The sequence below is a fragment of the Chamaea fasciata genome, unplaced genomic scaffold (genome assembly GCF_029207755.1).
Source record: "Chamaea fasciata isolate MVZ Bird 193981 ecotype frontalis unplaced genomic scaffold, bChaFas1.0.hap1 SCAF_5, whole genome shotgun sequence".
Taxonomy (NCBI): Eukaryota; Metazoa; Chordata; class Aves; order Passeriformes; family Sylviidae; genus Chamaea; species Chamaea fasciata.
Genome location: NW_027094090.1, coordinates 66,279,540 through 66,299,145, shown reverse-complemented (window position 1 = coordinate 66,299,145; position 19,606 = coordinate 66,279,540). Strand labels below are relative to the sequence as shown.

Genomic DNA, 19,606 nt, shown 5'->3' with positions numbered 1-19,606 from the left:
CGGCGGCTCCAGCAGAGCTGCTGGAGTGAGACTCAAGCTACTTATAGCAAATGTTGACACCAGGGAGCAAACTCAGCACCAAGGCAGAGCCAACCAGGCCAGCCAACAGCCCTGGGAAGGAGAAAGGCTTGTGGGCACTATGCTCTGTCCCATCTACTTGTTAGCAGAGCCTCTCACATCTCCCGTCTGGCAACACAATTCCTGGACTGTCCCAGCTTCCCAGGGCTGTCCCTTTGCCTGGATGGCTCAGGATGGCCCCCTCTGTCTAAGGGAAATCCTATGCTGTACTGATTTTCTCCCTCCAGCATGGCGTGGTTTCCTTCACCCCTGGTCTACCAGCTCTCCTCAGGACAGGCTCTGCCCCCCAAGAGGAGAGAGAGATGGACAGACAGAAATAAAGGACGGTTTTCCCAAGGTCCCTAAATCCATAAAGAGCCCTGGGAGACCACCAGGAGAAACATCAGATGACGGGCTCTGGTAGCTTTTTGATCTCAAATTCCAGGTACCTGCTGCTGTTCAGCCCCATCCCACGTCTAACACACACTCACCCCGTGGACCTGGAAGCACCGCAAGCTCCAGACCCTGACAGTGCCAGAGGAACAAACGCAGAGGAGGCAGGCACTTCCCTCTTTCCCCAATTCCCGAAGTCTGAGCCCTCTTACCATCAGGCCACTGTGGGGACATGCCGCAGTGCAGCCTCATCACCATGGGGGCAAAGGCCATCTTGCCTTCCACGCAGTGCTTCCTGATGGAATCGATGACTCCAGCTGGGAAGTGGATGTGGAGGTCACACAGGAAGACAATGCTGTGCGGGTCCTGGAACCAACAGCACCGGTTGGGGAAAAAAATAGGCTGACTTTCAGTAAGCCTTTCTAGAGGGGCAGGAAGACAGAGACGTGGCAGTCGAAATCTCATTACTGCATCAGAAACTGAGATCCCCAGGGCTGGCAAAACACCCACTGAGTGGCTGTTCAATAATGAGTGTGAAATACCATGACTTGACCTGGCAGAGCCAGGATCACAAAGCTCCTACTGCTGATTTCCCCCGTCTGACAGTCCCAGCAGGTGGACCAAGAATCAAACAGACACAGGCTCCCCAGAACAGAGAGACCCTTACTCTGGAAGGACACTGAACTGCTCTGCTAGGCTTCTCCCTTCTCTGAAAACAAGCGTGTTCAGTACCAACGGCAGTGGCAACACCAGACACACACAACAACATTCCCAGCGCACCCAGGGCCCCCAGACTCACCGTTACGAGGTCAATCCCCGCCTGCAGCCCAGCAGAACGCTCAAAATTCCCTGTCAGCTTCAGGTACTGATAGCTGGGGGGTCACAGGGGAAAGGGAATTTCAGTGGCACTGCAGGCAGCGCAGGCAGCGCCACACCTGCGCTGGGCTGCGCAGCCGCCCTGCCCCGTGCACAGACCCAGCACTGCTCCTGCTCCCTGTGTGCCCAGAGCGTCCTGCCCCTGAACGGAGCCTAGCAAAGCTCAGCTCTAGCCCAGCTCTGTCCTAGGACTAGGCCTGGAAAGCCCTGGCATGTAATGGAAATGACCAGCCAAAGCTGTGTCAGACAGAGCAGGGTCATTCCAGCAAGCTCTCCGTCCCACTTCTCACAGCTTGTCTTTTCTGTCCTCCCCCTGCCCCATCACTGGGAGACTTGCTTTCTCTTTTCTCCTCTGAAATCTTGAAAAAAGAGACAAATTCAATAAATTTAGTTGGGAGACTACACCAGGTATTGCCTTACACTTTTCCACGCACATATACGTGTATGCACGTCACAACCAAAACACATTCAGGTGTGCGCGCGAGGCCTGGACGGACGGTGTCTGTGGTGTTCCAGCTGCAGCAGGCTGCGCCTGGCCAGCACACAGAGACTGCCAGCTGTGCTATCTGCAGGCATTCGCGTGTGAGTGGCTTTCTGTGACCAAGCAGAACTCCCACCTGTGCAGGGCAGACCTCTTCAGAGCCTTCTCGACATCCATGTCATCACTGCTGTAGTCTGTGATGATGATGCTGAAGTAGGGATCCTTGGTGACTCGGAACAGCTCTTCCATGTCAGAGATGAACTGCAGTACCCAGCGCGCCTGGTTTTTCACTGGTTGCGTTGCAACAGGGAGAGAAGCAAAGCAAACTGATTTCAATGGGGGTGTTTTTTCTCAACAGGCAAGGCTTCTTGCCTTCTGTTAAACCCCAGCAACCTTTCAGGGATGATGAAATAGGCCCAGGCTGAAAACCTGGTCCCCAGAGCCAGGGAATCAGTGTGGGTTCTCTCCCACCACGTGACAGGGTTTTCTCTGAGCTTACAAGCCGCGGCTGCTTGGGCCCTATCGTATTTCTGAGGGGATCTCGCTCGGAGAGAGCAGAACCTGGAAGTGACCCAGGCAGGATGGCCGGGGCTGGCTCAGACCCACAGCTGCCCCAGGGGAGCCCCGGCTGCGGGAGGCTGGCCCCTCACCCGGCACCACGAAGTGCACCACGGCGCGGTGGTTCCAGGAGAAGCCCTGGGGCCAGCACAGCTCGGGCTCGCCGTCCGCGGCCATCAGGTGCCGCCGGCGGCCCCAGGCCAGGCTCCTCATCCTCCTCTCGTCGTCGCGGCGGGCGCTGCCCGGCCAGCCCCGGGCGAACACGAACTCGGAGAGGCGCAGGCGGCGCCGGGCCGGCCCCAGCAGCTCCAGCAGCTCCAGCTCCAGCAGGTACCGGCTGCCCCGGACGCGGTCCTGCCGCTTCTCCACGTTCACGATGCGCTGCAGCTGGAAGCGCCTGCGGGGACAGAGTGCGGTGGCACCAACCGGGCACCAGCCCTCCCTCCTCCCTGCCCGCACAAACCTGGCCTCCCCCTGCACTGCTGCACAGCTCCCATGGGAATGCCTAGCACCTGTTCCTCCTAAATCCACCAGCATGTGGGATTAGCCCCGGGACTCCGGCCAAGAGAAAATATTTGGCAAGAGCAATGAAATAAAGGTGACACGGAAAATAACAAATGTGTCTGAACGATTGTGTAGGGCTGCTAATAACGAGTGTATTCAACACCACCTACAAGGATCTTGGCACAAGGACCGTGTTTGGGCTACCGAAACTGACAGCTTATCAAACAAGAATACGGAGTAGCACTGAGCACGCGTACAGTAAAAACTGGCAGGAGCTGTAGGTTCAGAATGGCCAAAAGTGGATGGAATGCCAAGGCGTGCCCTTTCGGATCGTATCGAGAGTTTCTGCTGTAAAATAGATGCTCGTGGGTTAAAAATCCTGAGAAAATCTTGTGTGTACTGATCAGTTACACCTGGCTGTGACTGATGTGACCCTGAAAAAGCCAATGTGATCTTAATACACAGCATTAGGCCTGCTTCCAGCAGGGATTAGAAGCTAATAACACCCATGCCATAAAACATCCAGGATACTGGTCACTTATGGATTGGAAGATTAACACCAAGTGAAACCTGCATGGAAAAAGACTGCTGAAATAATTATAAAATGAAGGCCAGCCCAGCAGAAGGGTCAGGAGTTAAGGGTGTTTAGCTTACGGAGGCTAGAGGAAGTGTGTCTGTTTGCCAGAAGGGAAGGTAAGTCTTGAGAAGAAAAGGAACCATAGCAAGACCCTGTGACAAACGAGTACCAGCAAAAGCTGGTAACATTTCTCAGGGAAAAGAAGCGTGCCTGAAGTCCAGTGTTTTACGCAGTTTTCCTTGCCTGAAATCTTATTTGCCACATCTAGTTCATCCTCTGGTTCTCACCAGTCGCTCCCATGGCAGGTATTCCCCGTGCACCATGGTACACCAGCTCGGGGGCAGAGCCCCTTGGTTTTCTCACCGTGCCTTACCCTTTAGTCCTCTGGTTGAGCTTCCTCAGGAAGACACGTGTCACTTCCAGGGCCTCGCTTTCTCTCAGCAGCAGGTTTCCCGAGGTGTTGCATTTCAGGTCAATCCAGTCTGTGCGCAGCATGTGGAAGTCCAGGTTGCTCATGCTGAAGGTCTGCTCCCAGTTGACGGCCTGGTCGAACACTGGTACGTAATCAAAGTCCTCCTCATCTTCCTCCTCGGGCTCCCCATCCACCTCTTCCTCTTCTGCTGCTCCTCCAGACTTGCCCTTCACAGGAGATGTCCCCTGCGCCCCTCCTCGGCCCACATGCCCGTTTGTGTCCTCCTGCTGCTCAGCGCCGTGGGGCTGCACCTGGCCCAGCCCCTGTGGCTGCTGCCTGGGGCTGGCAGTGCTCTCCGCGTGGTGCCCAGCTTGCCCAGACACTGGGCGCCCCTTCCCAGCTGGCACGGTGCCTGCTGCCCGCAGCCTGTCCCTCCTGCTGCCCAGGCCTCCTCGAGGTCCCAGCCCTTCGGGAACGGTGACCCCTGAGTCCCGGGGCTGGCCGAGGGAGTGCTGCCTCTGCGACACAGTCCCAGGAGGAGGGTTTGCCCCTCTGACAGGGACTGTCCCCTGGCCGGCCCTGGCATGCTGCGGGGGGCTCCTGGAATTGTCCTTGACTCCAGCTTTCCAACGGGGTCTCGTCGTTACCGGGTTTCCCTCTAGGCCAGTCAGGCCCAGGCTTTGGTTGGCGGAGGCCAGCGGGGCTGATCTGGCAGCAGCCCTTTCCGTCCTCCCGCTCCACGTCTTCTCTCCCGCACCGGCCGCCAGCACGGAGAGGAGCCGGCGGCGCTCCCGCAGGGAATAGTCCTCGTGGTGGACATTGTCACTGCCCCACACGCTGCTGGGAGCCTGCCCTGCCCTCCCTGCGCCAGCCTGCTCGGGGACACCGGTGCTCTCCGCGTCCTGCTCCTCGTACTGCAGCTCATCGGGCTCGCCCTCCTGGGAGCCTGCAGGATGAATCCAAGTCACACCCCTGGCACTGCCCCCCTGCCCCGGCCAGGCACCCCAGGCAGGGGAGCAGCCACTTCCCTCCTCTCAGCGCTGTCTCCCCTGCTCGGAGGGACAGGGATGCTCCTGCTGCCACCGGTGTCCCCAGCACCCGCCGCCCGGCTGCCTGGCTCTGCCCACAGCCCTGCAGGGCAGGGCTGACCACAGGCTGCCACACCTCTGGCTGCGCCACTCCTGCCCACGCTTTTGCTACAGTTGCCCCTCAGCTAAGCCGTGGGCCTGAGAGCTGTCCTGCTGTCCACTGCAGCCCACTGTGGCAGCAAAAGTCTCCTCCCAGACACAGCAGTCTGGCAGGGAAAGGCTGAGACTTCCTTGGTACGGAAAGTCAACAGCTTCTTTCAGCCGGTGCTGCAAGGCCACACGCAGCAGCGACAGATAAAAGGATCCTCTGGGTTCTGACATCACCTGGCTGCTCTGTCTTTTCTCCAGAGTCCAGGCTCTTCTCTGGCCGATCCATTTTCATGTACTTGTAAAATCCAAATCTGCGGAGAGAAGAGCAAAACGCAAGCTTGATGAAAGATACTTTGCCCTTTCCTGGAAGAAGGAAGAAGATCCTGAGTGCAGGGAGGCCGTCATCAGCTCTCTTACTGGGAAAGTGACCCTCCTCATCCTGCAAAAAAGTCCTCCTGAAGGGCTGGGAGTCCGTGCACAAGGTGTCTGATCGTTGCAGCAGGGAGCATGCAAGTAGCAGCTCCCTTGTGGGGCCACCACTGGGATGCGGGCACCAGGGAAGATGGGTGACACGCATTTCTTCCCCCAGAGAGAGGCCTGGCGGTGAGCATCGCTTGCTTTCCCAGTGACAGCTATCAGGAGGCTCCAGCCACTGGCAGGCCGAGCTTGCTGGGAATACACTCCCCGATGTAAGGGAACAAACATGCTCTGACTCAGCTACTGGGTTAACAGTGCAAGAAAAGCGCTGGTAGTTTGCCCTTGAGACCTAAACATATTTTCACTTAAGTTATCAAAAGAAACTATAAATGCTTTCATGTTTTGAAAGACTTAGGGGATCTTTAAGAATTAGGCAAGTCCTACAGAAGTGAGCGTGAAATTCCACACCAATTCCAGCCTTCAAGCTCCTCCTCACCTTGCTAGCAAACCCCAATTTACAGTATGCTACCTTTCCAAATAATAAGGGTTTTCCTGGTAGAAGCATTTGTTGTCTTTCTCCATGTGGCTCAGGCGGCTGTAGTCATTTGGGTAAACAAAGGATAAATGAACCTGTGAAGAAGGGGGAAAGACAAAGTGAAACCCTCATAAAAGCCAGACATCAGCCCAAGGTGACCCAGACGCAGGTGCAGGGCGACCAGCCCTTTCCAGAGGGAGCAGGAGCTGCTCGCTCTTTGCCTCTGCAGCAGCAGGCTGTGGGAATGGAAGGAGGAAGCATGCTAGGATACATGCACGCATGTGCCTTTTACCCCCTCCCTCAGCGTCTCTGCGCCCCTCTCACTGTGAGCTGAAGTGCTACAACAGAGTGAGAACTAACTGCGAGCGGGGTGGCCAAGCCTTCCAGAGGAGATGCCCGTGGCTTCAGTAACCCGCACACACGACATCCCTCCCCCCGAGAACGAAACCCTCGGGCACTGCGAGGCTCCCTGCAAAGGCAAGCTGGGGCCCCTCGGCCAGCAGGATCTCCTCCCCGCGCGTCCCTGGGCAAGCCCCGGAGAGGACACCCCACTCACGAACTGGAGTCCCTGGTAGCGCTGCAGAGGAAATCCATCCACCAGGTAGCTGGGCCTGTAGGGGCACTCGGGCAGCGCCCGGCGCAGGCGGGAGCGGCTCAGCAGCGGCACTGCGGGCAGGACACACGGACACACGGACAGGGCTGCGGGACGGCCCCGCTGCAGCCCACACACCGCCCCTCCCGCCTCCGCCCGCGGGGGACAGTCGGCCACGTCAAATACTGACACTACACTAAACAAGCCTTCCCGCACGGCTTTACCAGTCTTTCAAGATGCTTACACAAAGATATGCTCGGGGACGCGGTCTGAGCTGGAGACCAACAACGAGGAGCTGGCTTTCGCCTGTGCTTTGTCCCCTACAGTGGCTGACACCGTAGCTGCCCCTCTCCCTCCATTCTCAGGGAGGAAAAGGCACGGCCTGCATAACTGCAGTGTAGGAGGACAACCCTTCCCAGCTGCAGTTACCTCCTCAGCCGCTTCGCAGGTCTCACCTTCATACAGAGTGTCCCGGGGGTCAGGCTTCAGCATGTCAGCCAGGTGTGTCCTGCCGCCAGCCCCGCGGGTGGCCCGGCCCCTGCCGCTGGCCAGCGTCTGCGGGATGTGCCCGACCTCATCCATCTTCAGCAGCGTCTCGTCTAGAAACCAGGGAGAGCACAGGCACGGCATCATTCGCTCCTGGCCCCAAAAAGCGCCTCGCTGCAGTGCCGGCCCTTTGCAAGTGGCACTGCACCCCTGGCACTAACGCCGTCTGTGGCACAGGCCAAGGAAGGGCTCTGACCCAGGCACTGGAGATACAGCGGCTGGGGCGTGGGAACACGGCTTTCGCGGAAAGCACACACACACAGGGATGAGCAGAGGAGGAAAATGACCTCCTGCCTCGGACACACCAGCAGCGTGTGCTCAACAGGCCCCACGCTGCCAGGAACTACTGGACACTTCTGTATTATTAGGAATAAGTTTCTTTTTGAAGAAGATAAAGGGAGGTGAATGGGAAGAGAAACCTGAGGAGCAAAGCTTTTCCCTGTGCTGGAATAGGATGAGGACTCTGGGGAAGGACCTTCAGTGGCTGAGGAGGATGTTACCCCAGAAAGGGAATGAAACCCCAGAGTAAGCCAAGAACAACAGGAAGCTCAAGACTGGGTATTGGTTACATTCTTCCTTGGGTGCTGCTGCCACAGGACTTTGTGACTCCATGGATCTTAAATGAGGGGAATTGAATAAATATCCATGAGGGAAAAGCAATATCCTGCCAAGGGCACTGGTGTGCAACTTTTGGGTACTGAACTACCTGGGACCCCAGAAAGAGTGGGATGTCATGTGACACAGCCAAAGGCTAACATGAAAAACTATAGGGGAAAACTATGGGCAGAAGGCAACAGATAGAAATCAGACTGCAGCACTGCACCTAATGGTGAAAGGATCTTCCGGAATGTTGCTCTTCTGTTCTACAGGTAATTAGTGAGAAGAAAAGAGCAGAAGGTAAAAGGATGAAGATGGAAGATGGGACGGAAAGCCCAGCCCTAGCCAGATGGGAGGTTTCAGAAAATACAGCAGCAGGTTGTGATCCCAGACACAGCAAACAGATGTCTTGATTACATCGGGGAGTCTTCCATGCACAAAAGGGTGGGTATGGAAAAAAGGCCACAACTGCTGGAAGGCAACAGCAGTAGACATGGAAAGGGGGGATGCTGGCAGAGGAAAGTGATGCTGACAAAGCTGGGGAGGGGTAAACAGGACCAAGGAGCTTCTTAACTGCTAACACCATCACTTGATGTGCTAAGAAGGGTTTACGAAACAGGAGGGGGGACTGATGTGTTTGCAGCAACCCAGCACCAACTGGAAGAGACTTGAGGCTGGTGCAGAGGAAAGCAGCATCCCCCAGCACTGCCAGCGTTGTGTTCAGGACCAGAGTGAGTGAAATCTCCACAGCAGCCCCTCGTCCCTGGCTGTGCCCAGCACACCCCCACAGCTCCCAGGCCTTGGGACTCACGTTCCCCCTGGCTCTCAGCAGGCAAACTCCATCCTGTGTTACTCTACCTTGGCACATTCCCCTCTCTGCCCCTCCTCACCACCTCTAGACCTCCCTGGAATAATGTCCCAATCTTGCTTCCACTTCTCCTGTGTTTAACAGTGAGTCACAGCCTCGGCCAGAAGTCTTTCTCCAGAAGTGTCCCCACCTTTTTGTCCCAATGATGCGTATGCCTGGTATTTGCCTGGCTAGACAATGATTCATGGTGAAACACTGGATGCCGACACATTTAGGAAGAATGGGGAGGTGCTTGGGAAAACTTGTGAGGAAGACACTTACTAGCAAAAAGGGAGAGATATTGGGAGTCGATGACTTTGAACTTGGCTTCTGGGTCGTTCAGTCTCCACTGGAACAGAGAAACATGTTGAAATGAAGAACCCATGGAGTTAACCAAGCCTGAATAAAAGGAACACACTACTCCTACTAGGACTGAATCTACCCAGCAGCAAAAGTCTGGGGATGAGCTGAGATCCCCCAGGACACATCCAATCCAGGAAAGGCCAAAAAGCTGCAGCAGACCCCAGGGAAGGCAGATCTATCCCAGGTAAGCAGAGGAAGGGGTCCTGACACACGGCCAGGGCTATCCCACACGGAAGTAGGTAAGGGCTCTGGAAGGGATTAGCTGCATCCCATGCACTGAGGAGCTGAGGCCAGGGAAAGGAGGGAAATGGCCACAGACATCGTTCCTGAGCTCTCTGGGGACACACACACGGGACCACCATTTGCACAGACTCACTGCTACTTCCACGTGGTCTGTTCCTGTGTCATCCTGCTTGTGCAGCACCTCAAAGTAGTACCTGCCTGCTGCTGACAACCTGCGAAGAACAAGGTGTCTGTCACCAGCAGCGCTAAGGAACATTTCTTAGCTTGTCAGCAGACAATGAGTGGAGAGCAACCACACCCACGAAACAACCTAATTCTCAGGGTAGGCAGGGTTAGCCCTGCCAAGAAAATCCAGATCCTGACAGCGAGATCGGTGCCTTCCCTTGTCCCCCTGGAGCACTCCAGACCCTTCTCAGTTAATTCCCAATAACTCCCTCTCAGTGCTGCCTGCTGGGTTTTGGCCCCTGGGAAACCTGGCCAGTTCCAGGGCAGGAAACTTGGGATATAGCTCATACAGGGGGGCCTGGATGTGCTGGGGGCCGACTGCTGCAGGCAAGAAAAATCCAGTGTTGCATTCCCTCAGTAAATCAGCAAAGCTTTGGCAATACCCCAGAGTAATCCCTTTCTCTGTATTGCTGAACTCTTCAGGACAAGCCTGAGCGCTTTTCCCTTGTCTTTGTGATTTCCTGCTCGTGTGCAGAGGTGGCTGGGACTGAGGGACTTTGCTCACTCACCTCACCACGTTTGACTTCTGGCTGTGAAATTTCCCAAACTCTCCCGGCGCAGTCCACTCCTTCCCTGTCTGTGAAGAGACAGAAGATGGCTCTGGTTAAGAGGAGTTTCTCCCCTTGTGACTGCACTGACAATGACAAAAACAGAAAATGGAACTCCCTCTTCCCTCCAATTCCTCCTGGGAAGTCATCTGTGAAATCCATCACCTGTGGACAGATTTAAGTCCCTTAATTGTGAACAAGGGACTGCCAAGAGCACTACCAAGAGGTAACTGGCTTAAGTATCACATGTCATACCCCATCTGGCATCCTGTCATCTGGAGCTGGGCAGGGAAAGAAACCTGCCTAGTCCAAGGCTGCGGTAAGTCAGGAGGGTCTCAGTTCCCACAGGAACGTGAAAGGCTCGATGGGAGAAGCTGTGCAGCACGCACTGTACCTTGCCTACACTGGCCAGCAGCTGGACACCGGAGGGCTTCTCATCCGTGCTCAGCCAGAACTCGGCGTTGTCGTCCGCAGCAATGGCAAACTGAAACTCCCCTGTCGAGAGATGGGGAGAGTGAGAAGGGCTTGTGCCCAGAACAGATCCTGCTCCTCTACAATGCTGCCTCTGCCCCTTCTCCTGGGGAGACCATCCTTCCCTTTTGGTATTATCCCCTTCCCACCTCTGAACTCTCTGGTCTCTCTCAACTCCGCCGTGACTGAAAACAAAACTTTACAGAAGTCACCGGTTCACTGTCCCCCCTGCACTGGCCTCCCCTGACACCCCTTCTGCTTCCAGAGCAGAATTCTGTGTGGGATGCTGTGTTTGGACGGAGGAATGTGCACGGGGAGCCCCAGAGGGAGACAGAGGTGTTGAGGTCAGGGGCTGGCAGCTGCAGGCCAGGGCCCGTGACACAGGGCAGTGCCAGCAGGCTGCTGGGGGACACAGATGTCAGCGGCTGTCACGTGGCATTCGCGCACCCAGGGACAGAAGGGACATCACTGATGTCACGGGCAGCCCTGGCCACGCCAGGGAGGGAGCACAGCTCAGGGACTGTTCGTGCCCACACACACGCCGTGGGGCTGAGCACGCACAACAGCACAGCTATTTATCCAGCACCTCCCATCTGCTTTCCCTGTGCTCTCCCTTTCCCCCCTGCAGGGGAGGAGGCAGATGTGTTTGCAGGCACGGCCAGCCATGGGAGGGACCTGCTTTGGGCTTGCCAGGGTGGGGACACCCGGAGGGAGGTGACAGGAGACACGAGTGAAGGCACTCAGAGCCCTCACCGTCAGTGAAAGGGTGCAGGTAACCAAATATCCGGAGACCATAGTTGGTCCATTTTGGGGACACGGCCAACTTCTTCAGCGTAGTTCTTGTCTGAGGTGCAAGAAGAAAAAAATTCATAAAAGTAATTTTAGATGTGACAGGGGCAAGGGGAGAATCAAAACCCTTGGGACAGCTGGGCAGAGAGGAGGATGGGGTATGGGATGTGATGGAGGCAGAGGGAAAGAGCAAACCAAGAAGGAAACGGGGTGGAGCAGGTGCTGCTGAGCAGGGCAGAGCTGCATGGGGGACGCCATTGAGACGGTGGGGACAGGACATGGCATTTCCCAGCCACTGGCAAGGAGAGCACCAATACAGGGCTCCTTCAGCCGTGTCTGAGCCCTGGCAGGCCAGCACGTGTGACATGAGCCCCGTCGGTGCAGCACGAGAGCTGCCACCCTTGAACCCCTGTGAAAGCCTCCCGCTCCCTCAGCAGGAGCACAGACGGTGGTTGAGAGGGGCGTGGGGGATTTTAACAAAGAGCAGACAGAGCGAGGTAGGGACAGGTGGTGAAGGCAGCAAGGGTGATCCCCCCGGGAGCTGAGCTGGGAAGTGCAGGACAGTGGATGGCCTGGTCCTACTCACGTGAGGGAAGAGGGGGAAGTGGAGGTTTCTCCTGAGCTGCTCGACGGAGCTGCCGCACCAGTCCTCAAACACGTGCAGGTTGGCCTGGCCCCGGAACTAGAAGGCAGAAGTGGGGCACCGTGAAGCGCCGCAGCCACGCCCGTGTCCCTGCTCTGACAGCCCCGGCCACGGCCCCGCCACTGGAGCCTTGGGACAGCGGAGGAAGATCCCTCCGCCCTGATGGACTGGTCTGCAGGAGACGTGGGTCCAGGGCACTGCTGCTCATCTGCTGAAGGTGCGGGGCTGGCACACAGGACGGAACGGCACCAGGGAACCGTGCTCCTGCTGGGGACACCTCAGTTCCACGGCCGGGTCTGCGCCATCGGGGAGGTGTTTGAGCAGAGCGCCGCGCCGAGGCCATGGAGTGGACACCCCGCAGGCTGGCAACAGCTCCCCAGGATGTAACATCTGACATCCTGCAAGAAGGTGTTCTGGGCTCCCTCACCATGTCAGAGCTGCTCTCCTGACCTGAGGAAGAGGGGATGCCCTAGGGAGGGGAGATGGCAGATGCCCTTCTCAAAGCACGTCTTGGAGGTGAAGCTGGTGGGGGCCCAGCAGGGCAGGAGCAGCAGCACAGGCAGGTCAGTGGCACCATGACCTCCGCAACACTGCGGGAAGTGGAGCTTCCAGCCAGACAGCACAGGAGGCTGTGCAGTGTGAGTGCAGGTCCCCAGCCCCGGCAGGAGAGGCTGTCAGTGCCCAGCTGAGACCCGGAGCACAGCTGGGCTGGGAAAAGCTTGCCGGCCCCTCTGGGACTTCAGCAACACAGTCCCCAAAGGACAGACTTTATCCTTGTCAGAGCCATGCAGAAAGGAATCTCTGCCTGCCCCCCAGCAAAGTCCAAGCTCTCTGCCTGCCACCGGCGGAGCTGATGCTGAATCCCTCCTCGCAGCACGGGCAGCCCAGAGTGAAGAATAAATAAGCTGGAGACGGTACAAGCTACCTTAGATGGCAAAAGGCTGAGGAAAGGAGTAGGTTGCCTTGGGACCAGGGAGGTTTTGCTGTGGCTGTCTTGCCTATATAAGGGCTGGGGAAACAGCCTGAACAGCACCCAAATGTCTACAGATGGCAGCAAATTGCTACTTTTCACTGGGGAGACTCTAGCAGGCCTAGGGTCCAACCTCTCCGCAGACTGTTGCCAGAGAAACTTCTTCAGTGAGTTACTGTCCCCAGGATGGTGGGCTGGGGGTGTGTTTGGAAATAAACTGTGGCTTGAAGGGAGGCTGTGAAGCAGATTTGGCTCCACACCAGTAAAGCTCCTTGCGAGCTGTGGACTTTAGTCGTGCACGTGAGAGCCATTTGCGTGTGCCAGGCAAAGCACACTCACAACCACTGCCGCTCTGGAGTGGTCTCCTGCCAGCCCTCCCTCTCCGGGGTCCCCACTGCCAGGGCTTGATGGATGTCTGCAAGCCCATGATGCCCCCACTAACATCTCCTCCTCTTCCCTCCCCTGCTGACATCCCCCAGCCTGCATTGTGCCCACCAGATAAAGGAAAAGCAGCAAGACAAAGAGGATGCAATTGCTCAGAGCAACGCACAAAATCAGAGCGGAGACAGACAGAGGGCTCAGGGCGACGGATGCAGCCAGAAGAAACCTGGGGCTCGGCAGGAACTTGTGATACACATAAATCACTGCAAGCGTGACAAACGCTGAATTGCACTTTGATTGCTGTGCAGTCCTGTGCCCCTTGGCCAAATCCAGGTTCACACCCAAGGGTCTTACACTGCCTTTCTCAGCCAAATCAAATAGTGACAACTGCTGCTTCTTGTGGAACATGAAGTGAGCAGAACAGGCTGGGCTCCCACAGGGAACCACTGCCAGAAGCTGAGTCCTGTGCAAGTCTGCTGCTATCCACAAGTGATGCTGGTTTGGTTTGGTTTGTTTTTTGAGAACTGCTTGCACGCTGCAGACAGCGGGCTCAGAGCTCTATGAAAAGTAGCACAACACTCCCACACTGTGGACAGGCTGGCACTGCAGCTCACTCCTGCCAACGACAGACCCAGGCGATGATCTCAAAGCTCGGGACTGCAGTGGAGCTGGGCTGGCTTTGACGTGGGGCGGCCCAAATGCAAAACCAGATGTTTCTGAGGCAGATCCCAAACGACTGGCTAGACTCGCTCAAATGCTTGCAGAGTAAAACTTGGAGCGGTGCCATTGCAATACAACACTTCACTGCAGTTTGGCAGTGTTAGGGAGAGGGCAGCCTAACACAGAATAAGGCAGACACCGCTGTACTAGGTGCACCATCAATACTTAAAGAGGCAATTCCTGAGATTTCTAGCCTTACACTCCTGCCTCCAAATCTTTAAAAAGCCTCCAGAGGGGAGATTCTGGCAGGAGTTAATGAGATCGCTTTGCTTTCGTGCACTCACAGCTACTAGAAATAATTAAATGGTAAATAATAACTGTTCCATGCACGTGATTTTAAAACCTTTTCTAAAACAAAAGATTTTCTCTCCTGAGTTACAGCAGCTTAACTTAGTTTCTGTTTCCTCTTAAAGGGAAAAAAAAGAACATTATTGACAGATAAGTGCTGGCTGCCCAAAGTGCTGCTTTGGGACTGAAAACTGAGCTAGGCTTTAATTTTAGGCGCCCACGAGTCATCAGCGTAGCAGCTGTTTTGAAATTCTATCACCTCGGTCCCCCCAACCCAATTCAGAGCTGCCCATTAGAGGCAGCTGAGAAATTCTTCTGTTTGCTATATGAGTATCCTCTCATGCAACATGCTGTAAGAATGTCCTGCTTGGGGCTTTTGCAGATTGCAGTTATAGAGCAACATCGCCACCATTCCCAATTCATGCACACAGAAATGCCAGTGGATTTTCTAAAACGTGGCTTTTGGAACGTGATTCTAAAACATGGTTACAGTGTCTGACTTCCCAGCTTGCAGCTACCTGGCCCTGTTTAGCAAAGGGCTGGAACTTCAGGATCTAGAAAGCAAGAAGTTCCCCTTCTGCCCCTCAGAACACCTGCTTTGAAAATTCTGGATAGACTGATCTGGCCAAAGCAGGAATAGAGGCCACGACTCTGTGCTTTGAATGGGAGCTGGCTTTATGTGACCTTCCCATTTAGAGGGCTTCTCTTGCCCCTGAGGTTCCTCCCTGGCCCAACACCTCTTTCCCAGCTGCTTATCACCCTGCTGAAATAGCAGCAGTGCGGGATGCCAGCTCAGCCCAGAACAGGCACAGGACACCCACCAAGGGCACTGCCAGCACGGCCTGAGCGTGCCCTGCAGCACAGTGTAAAACACTTTGCCTTTTCCACCTCCTCCGAGTGAGAAACGTTAGATTATCATCCCTGCTACAAGAACTGACCCTAGAGGAGGATCAGGAACTCAGACAACCCAGAGCTCCTCCAAGCCCAAACCCTTATCTTGCCCAAACTCCCTGGAGGGTGGCACCGCACCCCCAGGGGTTCCTGCTGAGCAAGGAGGAACTGGGCAAGCAGCAAAGCTGAGAGGATGGCAGCAGCAGAGACACGACCTCCTGCCCTGTAACTGGAGCAGGATGGAGAAGAGAAGGCTTTCCTAATTTAATCCCGGGCAGCTTTGGCATCACAGAGGCAAATCAGCTGCGAGCTGCACGCAGCCCAGGGAATGATAAACAGGGCACAGAGAGGGCCTGAGTCACGGAAGAAAGGCAACATTGTGCTGTCAGCTAGGAAGTCCTGAGCCTGTAAGGCTCCTCTGTCCCCCCAGAGTGGCTGCAGCCCCTCCTCCTGCCTGGCGGGGTGACACTCAGCAGCCAGCAGCCGGGCCGGGCTGCACGTCCTGCTGTGCTGGGCACCTGTGGGAACCCACCCGGACAGGTCAGCTACAGCCCGTCTGGGTGGGCACGAGCACACAGGCAAGGGACATCAGCACAGACACACTGAGCGGCAGCAGCTCTGTCCTTCAGCCCCCCAGGAAAGGATGGTTCCCCCTCAGGCCGGTTTGGGAGCAGGACAACACCCCAGCACAGCCCTTTGGTTTGTGCAGCGCCTGTGCAACTGTACAGGAGCTCTAAATGCACCCCAGCACTGCTCCTTCCCCTCTCAGGGCTGAGCAGGTGCTTTTGCAGAGGTAAGTGAACAGTCTGGCCAACCAGTCACCTTTCTGAGAGCCCTCCCCACACCTACAGCACGGCCAAATGGTGACACTCACAGCCCACAGGTTTGCCCTGGCCACGGCCAGGCACGTTTCTGAACGAGTGAAACAAAGCCCCACGTGTCTCCGGGCTGAGCAGGCACTGGGGGATGCTGCAGGACTGGAGCCTGAAGTGACAGTAAGGATAGGAACCATCACCTGCACGGGCAACCTGAGGAGCCAGGAGCGAGGGCGACCCCTCCTTTCCCCCAGATGCCACAGCAAAACTTCACTTTGGGATTCCCAGTGAGCACACTTTCCTACCACATTATCCCGGGCTGAAGACTTAAGCTGCCTATCTCATATCCTGAAACTGAGAGAGGAAAATTGAGACCTGTCCTTTTTCGGCAACGCTGGCTGCCAGCTCACCCTGAAACCTTGTGAATTATTTATGTTTGTCAGGAATATGCCTCCCTGTTCAAACAAAGCCCAGCTCCCTGACCTGTGTGAGGCAACCTGGTGTCCCTCGCCCCAGGATTCAGGCTGCAATTAAGTGATTAGAGATGCTGTGGGAAGGGCACAATGGGATTACAGACCCTGAGTAATTAATTTGGGCTGAGTCACAGAAAAACTTAATCCCCAGGCTGGGAGAAATTTCAGTGAGTGGTGAGGAGGACAGCAAGCAGCTCTGTACAGGGCTGTGTCCATGGATCCCTCTCCACCTCCTGCAGCTGGTACTGGTGAACCACTGGCCTCTGTTTGCCCCCAGGGGAACTCTGCTGACCCTCTGGTACACACAGGGCTGCAGCAAGGGCAGGAAATTTTGCCTTATAAAGCCAAGCAGGAAAGTGTTCATGCCACAGCACGCACCTGTAACCCCGAAAGGCTCAACGCACACCACAGCTGGCCACTGCCCACATTCATGTGCTTGGGGAAATCTCTAGGGGGGGCACCAGAGGCACAGGGCAAAGCCCCAGGAAGGCTGGGAGATGCCACCAGAGCGGGCATTGCCGTGGGAGAGGGGAGCAGCAGATGCTCAGTGCCAGCCCTGGCCCTGGCACCCTGCTGGCTCTGGCCCACCTGGGCGCAGCCCTGCAGAGCCCAGGCTGTGACACGGAGCACACCAACGCCCGGCTCTGGGCACTGCGGGGTGGCTGCTGCCAGGAACGCCAGGCTGCAGGGACCTGAACTGCTCCTGGCTGTGGCTGGATGGGCACACTCTCCCTCCATCGCCAGCGAGGCCTGAGTGCAGGGCCAGCAGCCTGCTGCCTCCCCGGGGGAGTCACTGAGGCTCCTTAATTCGGGCAGGTCTCTGAGCACCTTGAGGAATTTAGTGAGCTGGCTCCATTAACTAAATGCCCCCTGGCTGGTGCCCCTCTCATTAGAAACAGGCTGCATTGCTCCCTTATCTGAAGAGGAATGATGAGATAAGGGGACGGGGGAGGAAAGAACAACTGAGGCATGAAGGAAACAAGGGGAGTGTTTGCCCCGGCCTGCAAGGGTCACCAGAGAGGGTCTCTGTGGATGGAAGTGCCTCTGGAGTGGAGAAATCTCCACCTACAACATGCAGGGGTTGGATGGCAAAAGCCAGAGCAAGAGCGGCGTGGCCCTTCTGCGTGCCACAGGCAGGCATTTGCTTGTTCAGTGATTTGCCCTACACACCCCAGCCCTGAACAAACTTCACTTTTCGGGAAGGCAGTGGGCTGCCTGGAATCGTGGGTGGGTGCTTGGAGCCTGGAGGACTCGTGGAGACACCAAATTATCTGGAATCTGGACACTCCAGTCTTTCTGGGTGACGACTCAGCTCTCTAAGTGTCATTACGCACGGAGAAGGTGATAGGGAGTGGACTTCTAGTAAAGTGAGTTAATTTCCAGGATCACATCCCTGCCTTTCATTTTTGCTGCCACAACCCCCCTCACAGAAAATGATGGAGGAAGGCACCCACCTCTGGCATCCATGGGACAGGGCTGTCCACAGCTGCATAACTGGATTTATTCCTGCCACCTGTTTGCAGCTCTTGGATCTGAAATACAAGTAGAGAAAAGGCAAAACAACCTGATCAGTGACACGGCACTGACATGCACAAGGTGGTTCTACACAAGCTCGACAAGAGGGTTCAATCCTCGTCACAAGAATATATGAGAAAATAAAACAAGTTTTCAAGCTCCCTTTCCAAAGGACAGGCCAGATACCATGGACATAACAGGGTGAAAATGCTCCCTGGCTTTTTTGGCAGCACACTTCCATGCTGAGCTGCTGAGGGAAAAGGATACCAACGTTTTCTAACTGCTTGCTAGCACAGAGTTAAAGCCTAGGTCATCCTCTGGGGTTTTTTTCCCCATCTATGTTTCAAAAATGTCCAAGCAAGAGTTCTTCCAGCACGGCCCCCAGTCAGCAGTGCTGAGATGTGCTTCACTGGAGAGCAATGAACTCTCTCCTGACCTTTCACTTCTGCTTCTATCTTGCCTTCCTGTGCCACAGGCCCAGCCAGCTCTGTGCCACTGCTGCAGCTTGGTACATCTGAAATAACTCAGCTGGTACAGCTGAAATACCTCAATTGGTACCTGTGAAATAACTCAATTGCCCACAGTGGAGCCAGTGCAGGCTGACACCGCGGTGACTCAGCCCAGAGTTTGCCCTGTGGAAGCTCTCTGTCTCCTGGGTGTCCTCACCTGGTGTCCCAGCTGCTGCGGATGGTCCAGCTGAGGGCTTGTGTCCCCACCTGGGACACTGGGCTCTGACAGAACCTTAGCAAGCTCCCTCCAGCTCTCATATCCTGCACGGAGGAAACAGAAAGGGGTCAGGGAACGGGGTGAACAAAAGCAAGTGTAGCAGTCACCAGAATAAACTGATCTTTACAAGGCTGAGAGACCTCTCCCAGTCTGGAATGGTCCAGCAGAGACCAGGAATTGTTTATGTTGCTTGGAGCTGGCAGACTGGCACAGACAGAAAAATTGCCTTTATCTTCCTTAAAAGCTCTTCCCTCCTTCTTATGAATTTAATATTTAAAGATTTAATTTCTAGTTCCAATATAGAACTAGAAGTATGTTCTAATAGAGTTCTAATACAGAACTAGAACTCTGATCTAAACATCATAGTTCTAATGTATTTAATTAATCATCACACGAGTGGGAACTTTTTCTCAGATTGCTCAGATAACCCCAGTAGTCAAACTAAAGAACACCTATTTTTATCAATTAGCAGTGCCAAAGAAAAATAAGACAAAACCTAGATTACTAATTAATTAAACCATCAAAAGCATATTATTCTTATATGCACCTATTTTCACAATACAAGCTTCAGCTTTCTTTTCTTGAAGGGAGTTATGGACACTCATGTGCTGGCGCACCAGCTCAACACCCACACACCAGGGAGAGCACACGGGCTCTCTCCGCACCATCTTTAAAACTGGAAACCCTCCCCAAAGCTCCAGGAAGCCCAAAGGAGCTGGCTGCCTTGGTACACACGGGGAAGCATCCCGACAGCTCTGAGCGTTCAGAGCAATGGTCTGAGCCTTCTGCACTACTCCTACAGGATACTGTAGGAATATCCCTACAGCCACAGGCGGCAGGAAGGTGCCCCGAGGGGGAAGAGCAGCCCACTGCTGGGGAAAGGACGTGTGCCCGTCTGCTGTTCCACCTTCACCCTGCCCAGCCCCTCGGCAGACTGGCTGCGCCTCAGGCAGGACATCTCCAGCCAAGCCTTTG

The 19,606-nt window shown here is 55.4% G+C and overlaps 1 protein-coding gene across 1 annotated transcript in view; it reads right to left on the bottom strand.

Annotated features, from left to right (window-relative positions):
• B4GALNT3 (beta-1,4-N-acetyl-galactosaminyltransferase 3) overlaps window positions 1-19,606 on the bottom strand; it is a 56,716-nt gene that overhangs the window by 4,439 nt on the left and 32,671 nt on the right. The window contains exons 2-18 of the mRNA XM_066184239.1: window positions 18,572-18,675; window positions 17,845-17,922; window positions 11,796-11,891; window positions 11,174-11,264; window positions 10,344-10,444; window positions 9,911-9,978; window positions 9,310-9,388; window positions 8,853-8,919; window positions 7,036-7,179; window positions 6,545-6,654; window positions 5,983-6,083; window positions 5,271-5,347; window positions 3,820-4,804; window positions 2,458-2,762; window positions 1,944-2,097; window positions 1,250-1,322; window positions 663-816 (exon numbers count right to left, since the gene is read on the bottom strand). Of these exons, the coding sequence (XP_066040336.1) occupies window positions 663-816; window positions 1,250-1,322; window positions 1,944-2,097; window positions 2,458-2,762; window positions 3,820-4,804; window positions 5,271-5,347; window positions 5,983-6,083; window positions 6,545-6,654; window positions 7,036-7,179; window positions 8,853-8,919; window positions 9,310-9,388; window positions 9,911-9,978; window positions 10,344-10,444; window positions 11,174-11,264; window positions 11,796-11,891; window positions 17,845-17,922; window positions 18,572-18,675 (2,787 nt within the window). The remainder of the gene's footprint in view (window positions 1-662; window positions 817-1,249; window positions 1,323-1,943; window positions 2,098-2,457; window positions 2,763-3,819; window positions 4,805-5,270; window positions 5,348-5,982; window positions 6,084-6,544; window positions 6,655-7,035; window positions 7,180-8,852; window positions 8,920-9,309; window positions 9,389-9,910; window positions 9,979-10,343; window positions 10,445-11,173; window positions 11,265-11,795; window positions 11,892-17,844; window positions 17,923-18,571; window positions 18,676-19,606) is intronic.